General features: G+C 44.2%; 1 protein-coding gene across 5 annotated transcripts; it reads left to right on the plus strand.

Annotated features, from left to right (window-relative positions):
• Window positions 1-19,843, plus strand: LOC136633466 (jeltraxin-like). 5 transcript variants are annotated; one of them, XM_066609222.1, is made up of 4 exons: window positions 1-81; window positions 2,365-2,399; window positions 12,681-12,739; window positions 18,871-19,843. In XM_066609222.1, exons 3-4 carry the CDS (start codon window positions 12,685-12,687, stop codon window positions 19,455-19,457), a joined length of 642 nt encoding a protein of 213 aa, XP_066465319.1. In that variant the 5' UTR covers window positions 1-81; window positions 2,365-2,399; window positions 12,681-12,684; the 3' UTR covers window positions 19,458-19,843. The 5 variants fall into 5 exon arrangements, with proteins under 5 accessions (XP_066465319.1, XP_066465320.1, XP_066465323.1 ...); XM_066609223.1 differs by having other exon boundaries at window positions 22-81; window positions 2,319-2,399; XM_066609224.1 differs by having other exon boundaries at window positions 45-76.
• The last annotated feature ends 3,986 nt before the right edge of the window (window positions 19,844-23,829 follow it).

Genomic DNA, 23,829 nt, shown 5'->3' on the forward strand with positions numbered 1-23,829 from the left:
AAATATTGTGAAATGTTGGACTGAAGTTCACTTCTTCATCTTGCAGTCACTTATAAAGGTCATTTTCGGATTAAAGGCAAGGTAAACTGGCCAATACAGATCTGTATTGTATTTTTTATGGTGTACTGATTTTAAGATCATGTAGAAATATATCAGCTCACCGCAGCAATATAGTATGTGGTGTATGATAGTGATATATTATGTAGTGTATGATAGTGATATATTATGTAGTGTATGATAGTGATATATTATGTGGTGTATGACAGTGATATATTATGTGGTGTATGATAGTGATATATTATGTAGTATATGATAGTGATATATTATGTGGTGTATGATAGTGATATATTATGTGGTGTATGATAGTGATATATTATGTAGTGTATGATAGTGATATATTATGTGGTGTATGATAGTGATATATTATGTGGTGTATGATAGTGATATATTATAGGGTGTATGATAGTGATATATTATGTGGTGTATGATAGTGATATATTATGTGGTGTATGATAGTGATATATTATGCGGTGTATGATAGTGATATATTATGTGGTGTATGATAGTGATATATTATGTGGTGTATGATAGTGATATATTATGCAGTGTATGATAGTGATATATTATGCAGTGTATGATAGTGATATATTATGTAGTGTATGATAGTGATATATTATGTGGTGTATGATAGTGATATATTATGCGGTGTATGATAGTGATATATTATGTGCTGTATGATAGTAATATATTATGTGGTGTATGATAGTGATATATTATGTGATGTATGATAGTGATATAGTATGTGGTGTATGATAGTGATATATTATGTGGTGTATGATAGTGATATATTGTGCGGTGTATAATAGTGATATATTATGTGATGTATGATAGTGATATAGTATGTGGTGTATGATAGTGATATAGTATGTGGTGTATGATAGTGATATATTATGCGGTGTATGATAGTGATATATTATGTGCTGTATGATAGTAATATATTATGTGGTGTATGATAGTGATATATTATGTGGTGTATGATAGTGATATATTATGTGATGTATGATAGTGATATATTATGCGGTGTATGATAGTGATATATTATGCGGTGTATGATAGTGATATAGTATGTGGTGTATGATAGTGATATATTACGTGGTGTATGATAGTGATATATTATGTGGTGTATGATAGTGATATATTATGTGATGTATGATAGTGATATATTACGTGGAGTATGATAGTGATATATTATGTGGTGTATGATAGTGATATATTACGTGGTGTATGATAGTGATATATTATGTGGTGTATGATAGTGATATATTATGGGGTGTATGATAGTGATATATTATGTGATGTATGATAGTGATATATTATGTGGTGTATGATAGTGATATATTACGTGGTGTATGATAGTGATATATTATGTGGTGTATGATAGTGATATATTATGGGGTGTATGATAGTGATATATTATGTGGTGTATGATAGTGATATATTATGGGGTGTATGATAGTGATATATTATGTGGTGTATGATAGTGATATATTATGAGGTGTATGATAGTGATATATTATGCAGTGTATGATAGTGATATATTATGTGGGCAATTTTGTGGCACATGAAAGTAATATGTTATGTAGTGTATGATAGGGATTCATTATGTGTAGTATCATGGGATGTATGATACTTAGTGATACATTATCAACTAATTAAAACCAGTAAGTGAAGCATTTTTCATTGTTCTAATCTGTTTTTATTTTGTGATTGTAGATTTTTTTTACTCTGTTCTTTGTGCATTACTACGGGGGCGGCCATTGTGCCCCAGCTACAGTAAACACCAATTATAGAGATACTATACAGCAGCCTCATGGGTCATAGGAGACAATGGACTAGAGCGGATACAGTGACTTTTATGGGAGAGTGTTCTGGGCATACTCTGTGACATGTGTAGGGGTCATTGTACAGGGAGGGAGAGGAGGTGAGCTGTGACCATCATCCATCGTGAATGGTGGATCATGTGTTATCTATATTTAGGTGTTGTCTTTCATTATAATCCTGTCTGTGATGATACTGGGAGGACTGCTGAGAGGTTTTCTCTACAGAACAGGAAGTATCAGACTATTAGGCTGAGTAATCAGTGTGAAAACTGCAGAATTTTAGGGTTTTTTAAAATACAGATTGTGACATTGAAAATTAAAAAACAAATTCTTAAAAAAAACAAAAATACTTGCTGCACACAATAGTTCATTTTCTGATGACACATGGTTTTTAGGGTTCTGCCTTTTTTATATTTTTCTCCTGTTTGAAACTTATAGAAATGTTGTGAAACGTGGAACTAAAGTTCACTTCTTCATCTTACAGTCACCTGGAAAGGTCATTACTGGATTGAAGGCAAGGTAAACTGGCCAGTACAAGTCTGTATTGTATATTAATGCTGTTTTTAGTATCATGTAAATATGTTCACGCATTCAGCTCACCGCAGCAAATACTGACCTTGATCCAGAGCTATTGATGGTGAAAGGAAACAACACGCCAGCAAGGGAATGTGGCCTCTGCGCATGAAGGACACAGAAAAGTAAAGCTGCACCCTCAGACATGTCATGAATAAGAACTGACACTAACAGCTCGAAACGCGTAGACTTCCAGGATGGCTTCCCTTTATGTAATAACATGAATTAAACCCGTGTTTCTTCCAGTATACACAGAAGAGTGCAGGAAGTCTTGATTGTCCTTGTTCTTCATCTACTGTTATTCCTGAAGCCCAGCCGCCCATTGCACATAGATTAACAAACGACATGGTCCCAGTGCTAGACGCCATTATTTTATGTGCTGCACAATACTGCATGCAGGGTTGTCGAGGGTTAATTTGTTCAAACAGACTGGTCAGTTATGTTGTCGGTTCCAAATTGACCTAAGCAGGAGGAGCGCTCCTTTTGAGAGACCATGCACAGACCTATACACACAGTATATGGTTTGAAACAAGTGACTCTATTTTATTGTCTGTATCTCTTGGCTTTTATAGCCAGCCCCTCTCGCAGGACGGGACGTGTGGCTAAACAGGGAATAACCTCATGATACATACATTCATCTGATAAAAACACATGACTTCTATATCTTACAATGACATAATTATTCAATAAACTTTGACATTTAGGCTTGATATATGACATTCAAGAAATAGCTGATTTCACATGACTTTTAGACGAGTACATTAGTAAATATAGAGAAAGAGCTGACAACTTCTTTGCGGTTAGGCTATGTCTCACTACATTTATGAACATCTGCTCTTAACTTCCTGATTCCACTTAGATCAGACGTAGACCTTCAGTGTAGACAGAAACCACAGGTTACTTCCTCAAAGCAGTTATGACTTCTGTTACACATACAATATATTGCTAAAATATTCTTTTTGCTAAAATAGATTGATAAGCATATATACGGTACCTATTTTTGATAAGCGACATTTATTAATTTGTTTACAGCCCCTCTTGGCCCTTATCATTCCCCCATTTTGGACATCAGGAAGTCACACACAGGAATGACAATTATGGGGAATTTTGAGGCTGAGTTGATCCAGAGGAAGGCGAAAACCCTTTTAGGAAAAAGCCAATTATCCTTGTATAAAAGGGAAAAATTCCTTCCTGACCCCAAATATGGCGATCGGAACAAATCCCAAGATCACAGCCGACATCTGACTTTTTAAAATGTATTATTGTTCTCATGAATCTAAACAAATCTCTTATCATTTATGTGAAACATAAAGTGTATGTTTGACCGCATCACAATGGAACAATATTCATATACATTAAGAAAGGTATTCTCCTGGAATAACATTGCTCTCCTCCACATCACTATCGTTATGCATTATTGAATATATATCGCGAAGTGTCTTTATTGGAGTGGGGATAGACAGTAAGCAAGTCCGTAAAATATCTTCCCCACTCCGCAGGTTGGGCATGCACATGTGGGAAATATTCAGTACGTCTTTTGCAAAGTATTCCCACATGTTGGGGTGTCCTTCCGCCCAAACAGTCCATCTTCTTCTTACATCGACAGTTGATGAAGAATTGTCCCGAAAAGAGAGTAGTCCAAGAAAACAAAGGGTAAATAATACACCTATCCAGACTATCAATGCTGGTGTCCAGGTTGCCATCCTCCTCCCCCACCCTGGGTTGGGCTTACTCTCCACCCCCCTCGTGGTGCTGAGGCGTTGGAACTTTCTTGCAGTGTGAGGCATGGATCCAAGTGGGTTTGCCTTCTAGCTTGACCGAGGTGGGAGTGGTTAACAGCACTTGGTATGGTCCGTCAAAGCGAGGTTCCAAAGTCTTTCTGACGTGTCTCTTTACCACCACCCAATCTCCGGGATTCAGAGAGTGGGATCCTTCCAAACTATCAGGGTCTGAAATAGAAGAGAAGACTAGGTTGTGCGTTATTTTTAGCTTTTGGCATAAGTCCTGCACAAAGGAAGTAACTTTATCATGACCCAGGGATAGAGCTTGGGGGTGATACAGTCCTAACCTGGGCACGGAGCCAAAGAGAATCTCATAAGGAGACAGTCCTGTTTTCCTATTTGGTGTGGTTCGTACTGAGTAGAGGGCCAGAGGTAGGCACTCGGGCCAAGGTTTTCCTGTTTCAACCATGGCTTTCTGTATCTTAAGTTTGAGGGTGCCATTGAGTCTTTCTACTTTTCCGGAGCTCTGCGGATGATAGGGGGTGTGAAACGCCTGCTCTACACCTAAGGCGGACATGACTTCCTTCATTACCTCACCAGTGAAGTGAGTACCACGGTCGCTCTCAATGGTCTCTGGTACCCCAAATCTGCACACTAACTCTGACACAAGTTTTTTTGCAGTGGCCTGGGCAGTGGCCTTCGTGACCGGGTAGGCCTCAGCCCACGCGGAAAAGAGGTCAATGCATACCAGGACATACTCATACCTTCCTGATCTGGGCAGCTGGATGTAATCTATCTGTAGTCTCTGGAAGGGGTACAAAGGTCGCGGAGTGCACTTCCGAGGGGTCTTTACTACTTGACCGGGGTTGTGTAGTGCACAGATTTCACAAGCCTTGACGTATGCCTTTGCCATCCTGTCAAATCCCGGAGCGTACCACATTTTCTCCACCAGGGCTACCATGGCATTACGAGAAGCGTGCACCTTTCCATGAGCCAAAAGGGCCATACTAGGATAGGCAGCCGCAGGTAAACACATACGGAAACCCATCATCCAACCTTCATTTCCTTTTACTGCCCCTGCACTTGCCCAGCGCTCCTGCTCTTGCCCTGAGGGGAGTAGGTCCACCTCCTTCTGTGGTGGGACAGAGAGGGTCTGGTCCTTGGCAGGGGGATCAGGATCCTCCTCCGCTGGGCAGGACCTGGTCTGAACCCTCCAGTCCAGCAGGGCTGCAGCCTTTGCTGCTCCGTCTGCCTTCTCGTTGCCTCTGCTTTCCAAGGAGTCCCCTCGGGTGTGTGCCTTTACCTTTATTATGGCTACCTGCTTCGGGAGCATGATAGCTGACATTAAATTACTTACTGCCTCACCATTCTTTATCGGTCTGCCTTGAGCTGTTAGGAAGCTCCGCGCGCGCCAAATCGGCCCATAGTCATGCGCAACGCCAAACGCGTACCTGGAGTCCGTGTAGATATTAGCAGTGACTCCCCGGGCTAACTTGCAGGCCTCGGTCAGAGCGCACAGCTCCGCTTCCTGTGCTGACATATGTGGGGGCAAGGCGTGGCCTATCAGTACTTCATTCATTGATACTACAGCAAACCCTGTCACAAATCTGCCCATCTCATTCTGGTATCGTGATCCATCCACAAACATTTCAAGGTGGGGGTTCAGGAGAGGCTTATCTGTGACATGAGCAAATCCAGCTGTCTCCTGCTCCATCAGAGCAGCACAGTCATGCTGGTGCTCGGTGTCAAAAGCTTCCTCTTCGCCTAGGGAATTGACAAAAAGTTGATCCCCTGTGCTTACTCCCCCTTTTGAATCAGTGTCACCTAATGGCAGTAAGGTGGCCGGATTCAAAGTTGTGCAACGTTGAAATGAGACATTGGATGAAGAGTGTACTGCAAGTTCCATTTTGACCTGTCTAGCAAGAGAAAGATGTCTACGGCTCACCTGTGTCAGAATTCCATGTACGTCATGGGGCGTGAGGACCACAAGAGGGTAGTCTAGGACCACCTCAGAAGCTTTCTCAAGTAGTGCTTGTACAGCCAGAACTGCTCTTACACAGGAGGGTGAACCCCTGGCTACTGCATCAAGATGTGCACTGTAGTATGCTACAGGGCGCTTTTTGTCACCATGCTCTTGTGTGAGGACGGCAGTAGCATGTCCCGCCATCTCAGTCACGAACATCTGGAAGGGTTTATCATAGTCTGGCAGACCCAGTGCTGGAGCACTGGTAATCTGTATTTTCAGCTGGTGAAAAGCTGACTCGGCTTCCGGAGACAAAGCAAATGGCTTAGAACTCAGGCAGTCGTACAGAGGCTGCATGGTCATGGAGGCAGAGCGAATCCACGGCCGACAATATGAAACTAACCCCAGAAATGTCCGCAACTGAGCATGGGAGGTAGGGAGTGGCATGTCCTCCACCACCTTGGTACGTTCTGGCGTGAGGTGTTTTGTACCAGGACCTAGGCAGTGACCAAGAAACACAACATGAGATTTGCAAAACTGTAATTTGTCTTTACTGGCTTTACACCCACTGTCTGCAAGAAAACAAAGGAGGCTGAGTGAGGCCGCAACGCAGGTGGGTCTGTCCGGTGCACAGAGTAGGAGATCATCAACATACTGAAGCAGGGCCACACCTGGTGGGACCGTCCATGCATCAAGTACAAGCCTCATACATCGGGTGAATTGATTTGGGCTGTTTTGTGCCCCTTGTGGTAGGACAGTCCAGCAGTACTGTTTTCCTCGGAACGTGAAGGCGAACAGGTACTGGCAATCGGGGTGGATCGGGACGGACATAAATGCATTGGCTAAATCGATCAGAGTGTACCAACAGGTTCCGGAAGGTATGGTGGACAACAGAGTGTAAGGGTTGGGGACCAAAGGTGTTTCTAGGATGGTCACCTTATTGATTTCTCTTAGATCGTGAACCATCCGGTAGGTATCAGGTTCACCTTTCTTCCCTTTCTTTTTAACCGGGAAGAGTGGCGTGTTAGCGGGTAAGACGCAAGGTTTTAAAGCATTCAAGGCACATAACTCTGTAATAGTGGAGGCTATTGCGTCTTCCTGTGCCATGGCTAGGGGATATTGGCGGATCATGGGGGCTTTTTCCCCATCTTTGAGATATACCATGACTGGGGGTACATGGAGATGGCCCAAGTCTGTCTTCCCTTTTGCCCAAAGGGTCTCTGGCACTGCTGAGAGAACCTGTGTATCTTCTGGGGTCAACACATATACAGTACAAGAAGGAGGCGGAGTGACCAAGTCTGCTGCCATGAGACAGAATACTTGGTGGTCGGCCGCAGAGGTACTGACATGAGCCTCACCGGAAGGATGGAGCTGAATACAGCACCCCAGGGGTCCCATCACATCGGTTCCCATGATGCAATCCCCAGCGGGTGACACCAGGAAGCGAGTGAGGACTCGTGACCCTTGAAAGGAGACTTCTATGGGCTCGGTCTCACGCATGGGTGTTGGTTCACCGGACACTCCAACGGCTATGGCTATGGAGTCTGAGAGGGGAATACTAAGGTCATTGACTTGTGAGGTACTGACACATGATTTAGTAGCCCCTGTGTCAATTAAAAAGGGCACCTCCTTCCCCTGGATTTTTAGAGGCTGAAAAATTTGTGGCCCACGTGCGTCAGTAACTATAAGGGACACGGGGGAAGGAGTGCCAGACCTTCATTGGTAATTGGTATACCCGTTGTTTCCCTGTGGGCGGGATGATGTGGTATTGGCCGTACTTCCCTGTTGCCCCCTTTCGTCTGACATGTTCTGTCTAGGGCGTTTAGGGGCTCTACAATTACGGGTCAAGTGTCCAATCTTCCCGCAGTTATAACACTTACGGGTCTCCCGCCTGGGGTCGTTAAGTCGGACTGTGTCCCCCTCCATGGTGTAATGTTTAATCATAACACCCTTTGCGTGGTCTTCTGTGTCCATGACAAATCCTACAGCTTTCTTATATAGATCACGCGGTTTGGCCTGTCGCCAATCGGGGGTACATGCTTTAACGCGTTCAGACAGGCGCTTATCTATTCCTTGCATAAAGGCTTCACAAAAAGCAGCATTACGTATGGCTTTTGGACAATCATACAAGCCCAGATCTCTGCCTACTTCCTCTAAACGGCCAAAGTAACATTCAATAGACTCGCCCTTGTTCTGTCTACACTGGGTTAGGGCTGTACGTCTCTCTTGGGCTTTGTCCTTACACCAGGTTTTAACTTTGTCAACATATTGAGTACCACTAGGTAATGTCTGGGGGTCATCTGGGCGATCTTCAAGACCACAAAATTGAGCAATACTATTGTAAAGGCCCAGAGGACATTTTACATTCATAAGACATTCCATATCTGTCCAAGTGGCAGAGTAGTTTTTCTGTATGACTTCCAACTTTCTATGGAAAGCTGCTGGCTCTGTCTGGGGATCGGGCAGTTGCTGACACAGTGCCATCTGGTCTGTGGCGCTCCAGGGTCGCCATGTAGTGACTGTAGACCCGGGAGTTGGTCTATGTGCGTCCGTAGGTCTGTCATTAGAAGACGATGGTCTGTCAGTGTCCTCTTGTCTGACCGTGCCCAATGGTGGACTTGGTCTGTTTGTTTCTCTATAATGGGTAGTGGAGGTTGTAACTGGGAATAAGGGAATCGGTTGTCTACACTGATCCCTGGGACGTGGAGTCCCACATACTGTACAGATTTCTTTAAAACAGGCATTCTGTTGACCACAACGTGGACAATCCCAAGCCGGACCTCTATTTACTTCAGGGCCCGGGGATCCTGATTGAGGGCTGTATGGAGGTGTATCCATCTGGGCAGTAGCCTGTGGATACGTAGGAGGCAAGGGCGGCAAATTGGGATACAGAGAATTAAAGGGATTATTAGGAGACATTGGTGGAACGGCCGGGACGACAGGAGAGACTAATGGAACCGTAGGGGTTTCCATGGGAACGTCTATTGGTGGCCGGGGCATAGGACAATAAACTAAAATGCCCTCGCCTCGGGATTCGGAGTCCCAGTGTTCGTCTTCTGCTGTTTTAGAGCAGTCCAGAATAGCCTTTATGCCTTTTTCCAAACCCTTTTTTCTTATTTCCTTTCTATGCTTATCCTCATATTGTGACCAAAATTCATAATTGAATGTTCCCGCCTTCTTAAGGCCTATACGTTTGTAAACTTTATAGGCTTGTCTGCAAATGTCCTCCCCTTCTCTATCTTTAATTATCTCAATAGGAGTCTGATATATCTTAGATTGTTCAGACCCCATCTTGACCACTTCCGACTATTCTTCACTAAGTATACAGGACGTATATTTCACACAGTAAACTAAGATAATCACTGAGATTATCTGGGAACACACAGTTCCCTGTCCCGGAATAGATTTACAGAACTAAAACGTGGTCAACTTCAAACACTAGGATTCAGGGGAGACCAGACTTCGCCTCTTAGGGAACTTTTAGTAATATTATAACAGATCCAGAGTAAGAATATGACTGCCAGAAATGAGACTATAACAATAACAATTATTTCAATCTCCAATACAGACAACATGACTCTTTAAGTCCCAATGAGTGAGTTCTTCCGTCTAGGACAGTTAAATGAACTTATTCACTCTAAAATATGGACGGGGCAGAAAATATAGGAAACAGGCAACAACATACCTCTAGTCCGTTAGAGACACACAGATCAAAAGAATCCAGACTGTATAATAGTAAGATAAGCTCTTACCTGTTACACCGGTGTTTTTAGTCTGGGGTCTCCGAATCCAGTATCCACGTCAACGGGCCAGGAGTTTGTTTCAGTCTACTGGTTGCGATGTCCCGTAAAGGTAAGCCCCGCCCCACGTTGGGCGCCAAGAACTGTCGAGGGTTAATTTGTTCAAACAGACTGGTCAGTTATGTTGTCGGTTCCAAATTGACCTAAGCAGGAGGAGCGCTCCTTTTGAGAGACCATGCACAGACCTATACACACAGTATATGGTTTGAAACAAGTGACTCTATTTTATTGTCTGTATCTCTTGGCTTTTATAGCCAGCCCCTCTCGCAGGACGGGACGTGTGGCTAAACAGGGAATAACCTCATGATACATACATTCATCTGATAAAAACACATGACTTCTATATCTTACAATGACATAATTATTCAATAAACTTTGACATTTAGGCTTGATATATGACATTCAAGAAATAGCTGATTTCACATGACTTTTAGACGAGTACATTAGTAAATATAGAGAAAGAGCTGACAACTTCTTTTACAGCCCCTCTTGGCCCTTATCAGGGTCATGGCCAACATTGGGTTGCACACTGAACCCTCAATTGGCCACCAATTTTTGCCTGCTGTACCCACAGGCTTTATCTGCTTTTGTGTCTTCACTAATTCTCTACCTGGATAGTTAGTATGTACTAGCTTACCCGTCGCGCGTTGCTGCGAAGACAGACATACATACATTCGTTTTTTATATATCTAGATAACAACCAATCACAGTGCAGCTTTCATGTTACCTCAGTATAATATATAACAACCAATCACAGCGCAGCTTTCATGTTACCTCAGCAGTATAATATATAACAACCAATCACAGCGCAGCTTTCATGTTACCTCAGTATAATATATAACAACCAATCACAGCGCAGCTTTCATGTTACCTCAGTATAATATATAACAACCAATCACAGCGCAGCTTTCATGTTACCTCAGTATAATATATAACAACCAATCACAGCGCAGCTTTCATGTTACCTCAGCAGTATAATATATAACAACCAATCACAGCGCAGCTTTCATGTTACCTCAGTATAATATATAACAACCAATCACAGCGCAGCTTTCATGTTACCTCAGTATAATATATAACAACCAATCACAGCACAGCTTTCATGTTACCTCAGTATAATATATAACAACCAATCATAGCGCAGCTTACATGTTACCTCTGCTTTATAATATATAACAACCAATCACAGCACAGCTTTCATGTTACCTCAGTATAATATATAACAACCAATCACAGCGCAACTTTCAACTTTTAACTTTTCCTATTTATGACATAATCAATGCTCGTGGCAAATTTCTAGTTTCTATGACATCGGAAAGTGAGAAAATTAGATTCCGAACGTAAAATTTGGACGCTAATTCTTTTGCGCTTAGAATTGAATAATCGAGTTGGGACCCATTAGCTTTTCCTATTTATGACATAATCAATGCTCTTGCCAAATTTCATGTTTCTACGACATCGGGAAGTGAGAGAATTAGTGGCAGTGATGGAAATCGAACGATCTATGTGGGGGGGGGGGCGTAACTGTCGACGACGCTCGCACGCGCATCATTTATCATAGGATAGATGTACTATGCCAGTAATCTTCCCAGGAGTGTACTCAACAACTTCCCAAAGTTTCATGGCGATCGGATGAATGGTGTAGTAATGCATAAAGGACAAACAGACAGACAGACACACAGACACACAGACAGACAGACACACAGACAGACAGACACACAGACACACAGACAGACATACATTCAATTTTATATATATAGATTGATATAGATTGGTGCCACTATATGCCTCACAGTGGTGAATGAGATCAGAGCTGTTTAAGTACAGGGCAAATGGTGCACTTACACCAGGACTCCTGGTATCGGCTAGCTGGGCCAATTACAGCCGTGTTTGTGTTCCCTGGTCAAGGCTGAAAACCTGGAAAAGACAGAGCGAGGCGTAAAAGGCAGCCCGACTGATTATTTTACGCCTCTTGACAACCAGGTTTTGTATACATTGTGGCACACATGCCATCCCGGTAATGTGCTTCACAGTCCTGCTGCCCTGCACCCTGTTCTCCATCAACTGGCTGAGCCGATTCATAATTTCCGCTTCCACATCACGATGGTTCTGATTGGTTCTTCGAACGCTGCTCAGCCAATCAATGCAGCGCTCGATTAACTAATCCTAGCCGTTGTATTGTTTCATCGAGCGCTACATTGATTAGCTGAGCAGTGCTCGAAGAACCAATCAGAGTCACCACTTCCAGGAGGCGGGATTTATGAACCCCATAAGCAGGAAGTGATCTTCTTTCGGCGGCCCTGGACTGCGAGAACGCGCTGGAGCTCTGGAAAGCAGCAGGAGGGACCTGGACTGAGCCTGCCAGGTAATGTATTCCTTTTTTTATGTAATGCAGCTCGGGCATTTTTTGTGGTAGGGCTTATATTTCAAGCCTCCCCGAAAATCAGGCTAGAACTTATTTTCGGGGTAGGCCTTATTTTCTGGAAACACTGTAGTTAATAAGATAAGCCAGATGGCAGCCTCCTTGGTGATGTGGTGGGAAAAAAAAAGAGAAGGGCCATACCATGTGACCTGGTGTCAGAACCGGGTCAGAACTGAAGACCCCAACACAGCAGGTATGTGTACGTATTTAGCGTCCCTGGACAACCACTTTAAGTTATATATAGTACTTTAATATTTTAAAATTTAAAAAATTGTATTGACTCACCAGACACTCATTTAATTTCAATATTTTTTTTTCCAGAAAAATGAAACCCCTTCCCATCTTGTTTGTTCTTCTCTCTGGATGTTTTGCGCTGACAGGTCAGTCTATATGCTATCATAGCCATTGTGTAACCCATAAAGTGCTTGGATAGGGGGTGCAGCCATAATACAGTACCCACAGCAGAGCCCCTCCAGTACAGCGCTGGTGATCCTGACGCTATATATCTCCACTTACATCATTCTAGATCCGTGTTATAACATTCCCAATTTACTCACAAATGGCCATAAAGTCTAGAGTTGAAGACCTCTGCAGCTTCTCTATGATTCCCACCGCATTGACTACCAAAGCCCTCCACCAGACCTATGTAGTAGATAGCATTGGTGCTAGCATTCAGTGCTAAAGGGTAAGACTATTTCATCCCCCAAGGTCTTACAAGATTGAAGATCCTGAAGAGGATTTCCACCCAAAAATGGAAAAAAAAGTCAAATGTATAAATAAGAACTTCTTATACCATATTGTCCTATTCTGTCCGGTCCAATTTGATCCATCCGTGTATTCTATACCTTGTAATGTCCAGTTCTCTGTGACGTGTTACTATGTATCTAAGGTCTAGTTATGCAGTCTTAATCAACCATATAGAGTCTACTCTCTGGTCATCTTATAGTCTAGTGTCTATCAACTCCTATTAAAACTGTTATTAAGCCCTTCATGACCATCAAAAGTAAATTTACATTGGGCGGCAATGAAGAGTTCGTGGAGCAGGCTCGGGAGCTGAGTCCACTCCATACTCTGCGGCTACCGGCTGCTTCTGACAGCCGCTGGTAATTGGCGCGATCCAAGTTAACTCTGATTGCAGCAGATAACTGTTTAGAGACTGCAGTCAAAAGTGACAGCTCATTTAAAAGTCAGACTGCCATGCATAGATGCCTATCAAACCCTAGAAGAGAAGATGGGACAGCGCCTCGGGATAAAATACACGCAATATCCAGATCCAATAAAGGCAATGCCGAGAAATTCAGGTCCAAACTATATGTGATCCACTCAATGGAGAGCTGCAGCAATAAGAAATAATAAACCCTCCATCAACGGGTGATGGAGGTCAGGAAGTCACAAGAAATTGTAGAACAAGCTGCACTCCAAACATACAGAATAAAGGTGCACTCACTGAAGAGAGGGGAGTAAGCACCCAGATAACTGGGCAACTATTCTCCCCTCTCAAGATCCAGGGTAGCCTTGAATAAAAGTGATCCAGATCCCACGTCCACCAGGATCAAATCAGGTCCATAAGCAATCCAAAGGAGGTAAGAACGGACTTATTTATATAAACAAAGGGTTCCCCCTCTGGGGAGCCCATAAAACATACAACGCGTTTCGGCTTTGTACAGCCTTTTTCAAGTGTAAACACTTTAAACATATACGGTATAACTGAAAGGTTCTGCACAGGCCTAGATGCATTAAAAAAAGAAGAGTGCACTACTGCTCCCAGCCAGCCACAACTGTAATGCATACGATGAGGAGTAGCCCAAGAAGGATGCTCTGCACAGGGGCAGAAAGCTATACAGCCAGTGGATAGTGCTGATAATTGCGGCTACTTCACCCAACACATAGAATGATATCTGTGAAATGCTGTTCTGCAGTGGGCCAGGAAATATTTGCGTACTATTTAGCGATGAGAGTGAGACCTCTGCCTCTGGTACTGCACACATAGGACGGTATAGCTGAAATGATCTGCAGTGTCCCAGGAAATATTAGAGTTCTGTTTAGCGGTGAGACCTCTGCTCAGACTGAGAACGCTATAGCTGTAATCCTCTGCAGAGGGATAGATGCTTTAAAAAAATAAATTGGTGCACTACTGCTCCCAGCCAGCCACAACTGTAATGCACACGATGAGGAGTAGCCCTAAGAAGGAGCGTTGGGGTTCTTGAAGACAGGATCCTACTCTAACACTGTCCCTATATCAGCAGCAGCACTATCCCTAACCTCTGCCAGCATGTGTCTGAGGCAAGCCGCGGGCAGGACCAGTTTAAGTACTCGGCGGTCACCTGATCTCACCAGCCACTCACTGCAGGGGGGTGGGATAGAGCTGGAACGTCACAGGAGGAAGTTGTAATGCCTTCCCTGCATGTCTATTGGCTAGAAAATGGCGCTAAATATGCGGGGAAGGAACTGGAATTGACTCAAATACCGCAAGGTGTTCGACTTGAGTAACGAGCATCTCGAGTATCCTAATACTCGAACGAGCACCAAGCTCAGACCAGTGTGCTCGCTCATCTCTAGGAATAACTTGTAATGGTGGTACCAACACCTTAATTGTGGAGAAGAGAATCCTGGTGGGCTAATATGTACAATCAATGATGGTAAGGTTTAATACAAATCTAGATGTGATGGTTAACCCCTTAACGACCAGCCCATAGTGTTTTTATGTCCTGCCCACGTGGGCTTTATTCTCTGAGGATGTAAAAACATATGTCCTGCAGAGAATAAAGCCCCGTGGGCTCTGGACGTGACAGCTCCATGCTGTCGGTGCCTGCAGGTGGCCGACAGCATGGAGCTGTCATCCTGGGCTGCGGGCAGTCCCCTCTGGCATTGCGATTGGCGCTATCCAGTGGATAGTGCCGATCGCAATAAAGTGAAAAAAAAAGTTTAAAAAGTTAAAGATTCAGCTGCCCTGTTGGATCGGATCCATCAGGGCAGCTGAAAATACTCACCCGGCTTCCCTGATGTGTGCCGCGGTGAATGGGTCCTCCGGGATTGATGTCACGCGCATGCGGAGAAGAATGGAAACCCCGAGTTGTTTGAAATCTCCTGGTTCCTGGCTCCAGAAGGTAGCCAGACACCAGGAGATGTACCCGGGGACCGCGGCGAGCGGTCCCCGGACCCGCGATCGCCGCTATCCAGTGGAAATGTTTTTTTAAAAAGTAAAAATAAAGTTAATTTCACCTCCCCTCATGGATCGGATCCATGAGGGGAGGTAAAAGTACTCACCCCCGGTCCTCAGCGGTGTGTCCTGGTCTTCCGGGACTGGAGCCCTTTTCTGCGCATGCGCGCGCGATGATTGACATCGGGCGCGTGCACAGAGGAGCTCAGGACCCGGGCAATTTAAAATCCATCTGCTCCTGGCTGTCATGTGTAGCCAGGAGCAGAGGGATGTCACTGCAGAGATGATCACTGTTATCCAATGGATAGCAGTGATCATTTAAAGTAAAAAAAGTAATTAAAAAAAAGTGTAAAAAAGTTTTTAAAAAAAGTTTAAAAAGTAAAAAAAACCTTTAAAACGCTTAAATTTCATCTCCCCTCACGGATCATATCCGTGAGGGAGGATGAAATTACGTACCTAAGGCCCCCAGATTTATCCGCGGACCTTACCACAGCTTTTGCGCACGCGGCCGTCGCCAAAGCGGCAGACGCATGCGCAAAAAACGTAAATTGCCAGGATAACTTAAAATCTTCCTGCTCTTGGCTACAAAACTTAGCCGAGAGCCTGGAAATTTTATGGGGGGCCGCGGTGAGCGGTTCCTGATCACGTGTTCGCCGTCATCCAATGGATAATGGCGATCACGTAAAAAATTTTTTAAAAAGTTAGTTTCATCTCCCCTCACTGATGCGATCAGTGAGATTAGATGAAACTTTTTACCGGAGGCCTCCATATTTGCACCCCGACGCGATCCTCCTCCGTGAACTTACCCGGATTCTGCACATGCGACCGCCGGCAAAACACCGGACACATGTGCAGGAGTCGGGGAGCCCAGGAAACTTAAAATCTCCTTGCAGTGACGGGTGGCCTCGTTGAGCGGTCCCCGGTCACGTAATAAAAAAGTAGCGATCTACCTTAGGCCGGTCTCACATGACCGAATAGGAATTACGGATTCGGCATGCGTCTGATCCGCTGTATTATGCAGATCAATCGCATTGGATTACACAATTTCGCTCACATTAGTGGGTCGTAATTGTGTAATCCACTCGCAGAAAAGAGAACGCAGCAGGCTCTATTTTACTGTGGATATCCACAGCATAGAGCCCATTGTGCTCTATGGTCACGGATATACCCGCTGCCCATACGCAACTACATTGTATACGGGCTGCGGGTGCCCGCGTCTTCGCTAAGCGACGGTGCGGGAAATGACCGTCTGTGTGAGTAGGCAGTTATGCGCAGTACATTACGCGGCCGTACGCAGGGTCACAGCCGGGCTCACAGCTGGGATCAGCTGCGGGCCTCCGCAAGCGGATTCCGCCTACAGCTGCGTGAGCCCGGCGTTATTCAGACCGCTACCTGTAATACGTATCTTACAAGAAGCCCCGGGAACGCTCGCCTTCCTGCAGTTCCAGGAGCAGCTTGTTGAGCGTCTTCTGTGTGAGACCGCCGCACCTCAGCAAGCTTACAGATGGCTGGCATCTTTGGTATCGTTCACATGTGCAGGCTATTAGTATATGCAGTCACTCCTCCCCAATCTGGCCTGGGTTGAGTGGGTGACTGCATATTAGCCTGCCAAGAACAAGCTGCTCCTCCACTTTATTGTCTGGCCGACTGCATATCTCCAGGGCTTACGGCCATTGCGCCTGCCCTACGGCGATTGTGCCTTATGGTGATTGTGCCTATGGCGACCATGTCTGCTTTGCAGACCTTCAGGTATTGTATTTTTGGCTTTTTCTGTGAATAATGTCTTTTTCCCTCACCTCTGTGATTTCAGCAAGCTTACAGAGACTCACAGAGCGCCACTTTTACACCCCATACCCGCCACTGAGGTCAAGAAATACCCCCCAAAAAGCATGAGAGGAGGGGGGATACTGGTTTTATTGCCCCATGTGCCCATTCCAACCAGCTCCGGAATTACCCCTGTCTTCGGAAATACCACACAGTTCACATTATTACTTTTATCTACGATTTGCGAACGCCGAAAAGGGTGCGGAGTGTGTGTGTGGGGGGGGGGGGCGGGAATTTTTAGGGAGTCAATTTTTATTCCGTACAAATAAGCAATGGGGCCTGGAATTTATTCAGTTGTGCCCTGAAATCCAACGGGTGTTCCCTCCATTATAGGCCTTGCCATGGGTCCTGTAAGTAAATTAGGGTCACAATGGGTATGTTTCTGAACACGGGACAAACAGGGGTATCCATTTTGGGGTGAATGTCTTCATTCCTATGTACACTGTACAAAAAAACAGTTTTTAAATTTAAAAAATTGCCAAAAAAATTGAAAATCGTAACTTTTTCCTTCTGCTTTGCTTAGATTCATTCAAATACTGTGGGGTCAAAATACGCAGTACACCCCTAGATGAATTCATTAAGGGGTCCAGTTTTCAAAATGGGGTCATTTGAGGGGGTTCTTTATAGTTTTGGCCGCTCAATGGCTCTATAAGTGGGCAATGGGGCCTGGAATTTATTCAGTGGTACCCTGAAATCCAACGGGTATTCCTTTCATTGTAGGCCTAGCCATGGGTCCTGTAAGTCTATTGGGGCCACAATGGGTATGTTTCTGAACACCGGACAAACAGGGGTATTCATTTTGGGGTGAAAGTCTTCATTTATACATGTGCTGTACAAAGAAAACTGTTTTTAAATTGACGCAATAGCCCAAAAAATGAAAATCGTAATTTTTTCTTACTGCTTTGCTTAGATCTATTCAAAAATTGTAGGGTTAAAATACAAAGTACACCTCTAGATAAATTCATTAAGGGGTCTAGTTTTCAAAATGGGGTCATTTGTGGGGGTTCTCTATGGTTTTGGGCGCTCAAGAACTCTACAAGTGGGCAATGGGGCCTAAAAGTACTTCAAGCTAAATCTATGTTCTGAAAGCCACGGATTACTCCTTTCATTTTGGGCCCCGTTGTGCATGCGGACATAAGATTGGGGCCACAATGGGTATATTTCTGAAAACAGCACAAACAGGGGGATCCATTTTGGGGTGCAAGTCTTCCTTCATATGTGTGCTGTACAAAAAAAAGCTGTTTTAAAATGACAGAATTGCCAAAAAAATGAAAATCCTAATTTTTTCCTTTTGCTTTGCTTGAATTTATTCAAAAACTGTGGGGCCAAAATACACAGTACACCCCTAGATATATTCATTAAGGAGTTTAGTTTCCATTTTAAAGTGACACATGTCAGATTTGCAAAATTTGGCCTGGTCATTAAGGCGCAAACAGGCTTGGTCACTAAGGGGTTATGATATAATGATTGTTATTGATTAGTTATTATTATTATTACTGCAACTTTATGTTCTCTCCTTTGGTCTAGGCCAAAATATCCTTCTTTTCCCTAAGGAATCAGTCACTGACTATGTGATTCTGAAGCCAACTGTGGAACAAGCTTTAAAACAACTTACCGTATGTCTGCGCTCCTATACCGACCTCCACCGAGAACATTCTCTTTTTTCCTTGGCCACGCCTGGAAGTGACAACGCTTTCCTTATTTTTCTACAGCCTCCAAAATCATGTAATGTTTATATAAATCAAGAAGAATTTATTTTTGAGGTGGATCCCGAGGTTCTAGACTGGAAACAGACTTGTGTTGCTTGGGACTCGGAGACCGGACTGCTCCAACTGTGGATCAATGGCAGGCGGTACCCTAGAAGAGTTACTACAAGCAGATCCCCCATAGGACCTCAGATGAGCCTCATCCTTGGGCAGGAACAGGACAGTTTTGGTGGGAAGTTTGAGGCAGGCCAATCTTTTGTTGGTGAAATGTCTGATGTCAATATGTGGGATCACGTTCTCTTCACCAAGACCATTTCTAATAGTTATCTTTATGAGTCAGGAAATATCTTTAGCTGGACAAATGGAACTAAGGAGATCAGAGGGGGTGTCATGGCCCTGAAAAATTAACTCAATTCTATATGATTAACTAATGAAACCTGCTGTCATTGTATGCAATATGCTAATTACTATATCTGAAGTATATGCATTTATCACTAGATGTATGTGGTGGGCCCTCCACTGATATCCTGTGTATACTTCATCTGTGATTCTTCTACATCTGTGTTGTCCAGCTACGGTCATCAGGGACCCCAACAGGTCATGCTTTCAGGATATCCTATAGAGAGAACCCCTGTGGTAATGTCTGAGGACTGACAATAATGACATCACCTGTGCAATACTGACGGAATCCAGAAAACATGACCTGCCGGGGCCCCTGAGGACTGGAGTTGGGCAGCACTGGTCTATATACTCATGTTCACAAATTAATAAACGATTGCTTTGCTACAGCAGAACCTTTCTCTATTTTGTCCTGAAATAAAGCCCCTGTAAGAACTCTCTGGGCGTCATACACAAGACTCAGCCAATCCATGGGAGCTCCCACCAGGAGGCCTGAGACTGCTGCTTCTGCAGGACCTCAGAGGGGCAGCGCTAGGGTTGCTACCCCGTTAGTTTTTTCTTTTACTAACCATATTAATGGGCAATAAAAAATAATTGCCATCTGTAAACCGGCCGGGCAACAATCCCGCAAACCATTCACTCACTTGCTCACAGTTCTGGTCCAGCAGGGACAGCTGCTGCTAGGGGACACTATTACTAGTGGGGACATTATGGGGATCACTATTACTGCTGGGGCCACTAACTGAGGCATCATTATAACTGGGGTCAATATGGAGGTCACTATTACTATTAGGGACACTATGGGGAAACAATGACTACTGGTGCTTCTATGAGGGACACTATTACTATTGAGGACACTATTACTACTGGAGTCACTGTGGTGGATCAGTATTACTAATGGGGCCACTAAAGAGGGCACTATTACAACTGGGAACAACATAGGGGTCATTATTACTATGGGGCCACTGTGGGGGGTCACTATTATAACTGGTACCACTAACGGGGGCAATATTACTACTGGGGCCACTATTATAACTGGGACCACTAAAACGGTCACTACCACTAGTGGGGCCATCAATGGGGTCACTATTACTATTAGGGCCACTAAAGGGTCACTTAAGATGAGTCTCAATGGTTCAAATGGGTGCTGGGTATTTCATATATTGGCACTTTCAATGCCTGTCAAATGTCTTTCACACTTTGCCCCAGGAAGCTTAGAGGCTTAAGGGCACTGCTAAGCCAATCCCCACTCTTTACCTTTTCATAGCATTGGAGCTTTTACAACCTGGTGTTGGGGTTTAAAACAGTGAATGTTCTGCTAGTGGTGTTCTACAAGAAGGATGTTCCAATGGTGGTCATAGCATATCCTTGTCCGTGGTTGGACAGGCACCAATATGCAAGATCCCAAAAATGTAACCCTTTGGCATCCCCTGATGTAAATACACAGCGCTGTGAGTCAGTACTTAGCCACCAGTGCTATATATCTCCAGTGCTGTGACCATGGGGGCACAGGGGGTTGGCCTGTGTGATCACATGACAAGGACAGCTGTCATTGACCCTTACAATCAATAGTGATCAAGGCATCAAAAAGGAGGAGTCTCATGTTATTCCTTCATCTTTAAGGGACCAACATGAGCCTAACAAATATCCCCAGGACTTTCCTAAAATAATCCTTGTTAGGCCATACCTGAGGTATCCCCAAACAGTTGCTTGTATATTGTACATTCAAGCAGGTGTAACTTGAATGTCTCGGACCCCAATCCAAAAGCTTTAGCAGGGCCCCACCCAACATGTGCCATTTATAATAATATAGCACTGGGCCGTTTGGGCCCCCTCAGACACCAGGGCCCGAAGTGATTGCTACCTCTGCACCCCCTATTGTTAAAATACATAGACATTCCAGTGCATTCTGAAGAAAAATAAAGTTGAAGAATAAAACCTTCGTTGTAGAACGATAAAAAACAAAACCATAATAAAATGTAATAAAATGTCGAGAACACCTAAGACAAAAATAAAGAATAACAATGATTACTTTTTAGAAAAAAAACTGTTTTTATGACATAAATGTCCCAAAAATACATATATATATTCCCTACAAGGGGCGGTTGCACTTTAAGCTATTGATGTGCTGTCCTTACAATTGGTTATCATTAACAGTTTTCAGGGGTACCCAGGTGACCAGCTGTCCCCCCCCCCCCCCCCCTGGAAGCTGACAGCTCTGTACATTGTCTAGTGGCCCAGATTGGTACTGCAGGCTATGTCCCAATCAGTGCCACTGTGCAATGTATGGAGCTGTCTGCTTCCGGCAGCATGACAGCTCAGGAGGTGGACCACTGCTGATCTGCTTCCGATGACCTATCACCAATAGCTAGAAGTGGGACATCCCCTTAAATTGTAACAACCTATAAAATTTAAAACATAATTTAATGTTTTTAGAGAACTATAGAAAAAAAAAAATAATGACCAAATAGAATTTTTTGCACACTGCTTAAAAAAGTTTAATGTTTTTTTTTTTTGCCAGGGCTTCCACATGGAATTACATGTAGAAAGCTTATCAGTGAGACAGGCAACCCCTTGTTATGGGAGCCATCTGCTTATATCAGTAGTCACCCACTACCAACACCAATAAGCTGGCATCACGCCCCTTTAATTAGGAGACTGAGTGACAATCCTTTCAGCAGTAGGCTTTAATAATAACCATTTTTTTAGTCTCTGCATAAATTGGATTTTTTGATCTATATCAAGCAACGTTCCCAATTTTTATGTAAAGCCTGAATTGGGAGCTGACATCTGTATCCTTCTGGATGGGAGCATCTATAGGAAGATAGATCCAGATACTGGCTGCACTAATGAAAATATGCGTAGATCTACCAGGATGTCCAACAAAAGTGGTCATAATCTCAATATGGTATAGATGGTATGCAGATACTTACCTTGTGGGTAACCTGTGTACCAACTGTACTGAGTGACCATCAATGGTCTTTGTGAAGGCTTACACATGGGACTCATGTAGGAGAAAATGGCTATGTGACCTAAAAAAACAGTTGCTTATCCTCCTGCTCTCTGGTGTATTTAGGCCAATTCTCCTTATATGGGGGTCATACAATAAATATATGGTTATCATCTAGAATTTAGGAAATATATGGCGCAAATTTAGCCACTTCCCTTTGGAGAGGCTGATGGTTTAGGGTGTTGGATACCTAGATATCTCACCACTAAGTATCATCTGGAGAGCCTGGCTTATCACCCCTAGCGACATCTCCAGTCCCTTTCTTGGCTGGGAGTGATGTGACAGTATTATGTAGAGTAAGGATCTTGTACTTCTACTATATATCTACATCCCTGAGTTATTCTCTAGGACTCAATACGCGCACTTTACCTGCTGGTCTATAAACAGTATTTAATCTGGCGGCTCTAGAGCGGGGTCGATATTATTTGTCTGTGTTTAGGTAGTGGGTTCCCCTTAATGCAAAACCCGATGACGGAGCTGACTCGCAGTGTTGCCACGCTCTGTCAGAAAGTCAGCGAGCTACAGAGCCCACGATCAATGCCTCAGCCGTTACTGTCTGAGCACCGCTTACCACCAGGACTGCATCAGCTGGCCAGAGGTTATCCACGCCCCTCGTGGCCATTTTGTGTGCATTGCCACCAAAACGGACATGATTATCAAACATGCTACCCAATTAAATGGGCAACCCCTGGGCAGAAGGATCACACCCAAGGAGGAGAGACATTAGGTCCACACGCTGATAAAGGCATTAATAAATACGTAGGCCCCCGTCCAGAGGTCATGCTATATGTGGAGGGTATGCCCCTGCCTGCTCTTATTGATACCGGGTCACAAGTCACCACTATCAGCCAGAGTGACTTTGAGAAGTATTGGTCCCCTGCTGATCTGCAGGACCATGTGGGAAGAGCCCGCGTGAAGGACGTCAGACCGGGTTTAGTCCCGCCCGTCTGAATTTGTTCTATGGTGCCTATGAGGCTGTAGTAAAGCCCACCCCTATAGATGGTCACCCCTATTTACTGGCTGCCCGGAGCCTGGTTACAGTGACCAATGGGAAGGTGCTGGTCCGCCTCATAATTATTGGAAGTGTCTCTGCACAACTGAAGAAATATACTGCTTGGGCGCAAGTGTCCCTGCTGGAATCCACTGATGTGTTTGAGAGCGAGAATGGTGTGTTGCAGGGGGCTCAGTCTGTACAGGCAGGTTCCCCTCAGTCTCCCTCCTGGCTCTCTGAGCTACATATTGGGGATAATCAGACACCCAATGATCAGATACAGGGAATCAAGGATGTGGCTATGGAGAAGCGAGACGCCTTTAGCCAACATAAGCTTGACTTTGGTCAGGCCAAGGACCTCTGCCACTCTATCCCCACCA

The sequence above is a fragment of the Eleutherodactylus coqui genome, chromosome 6 (assembly GCF_035609145.1).
Source record: "Eleutherodactylus coqui strain aEleCoq1 chromosome 6, aEleCoq1.hap1, whole genome shotgun sequence".
In the NCBI taxonomy this organism is placed as follows: domain Eukaryota; kingdom Metazoa; phylum Chordata; class Amphibia; order Anura; family Eleutherodactylidae; genus Eleutherodactylus; species Eleutherodactylus coqui.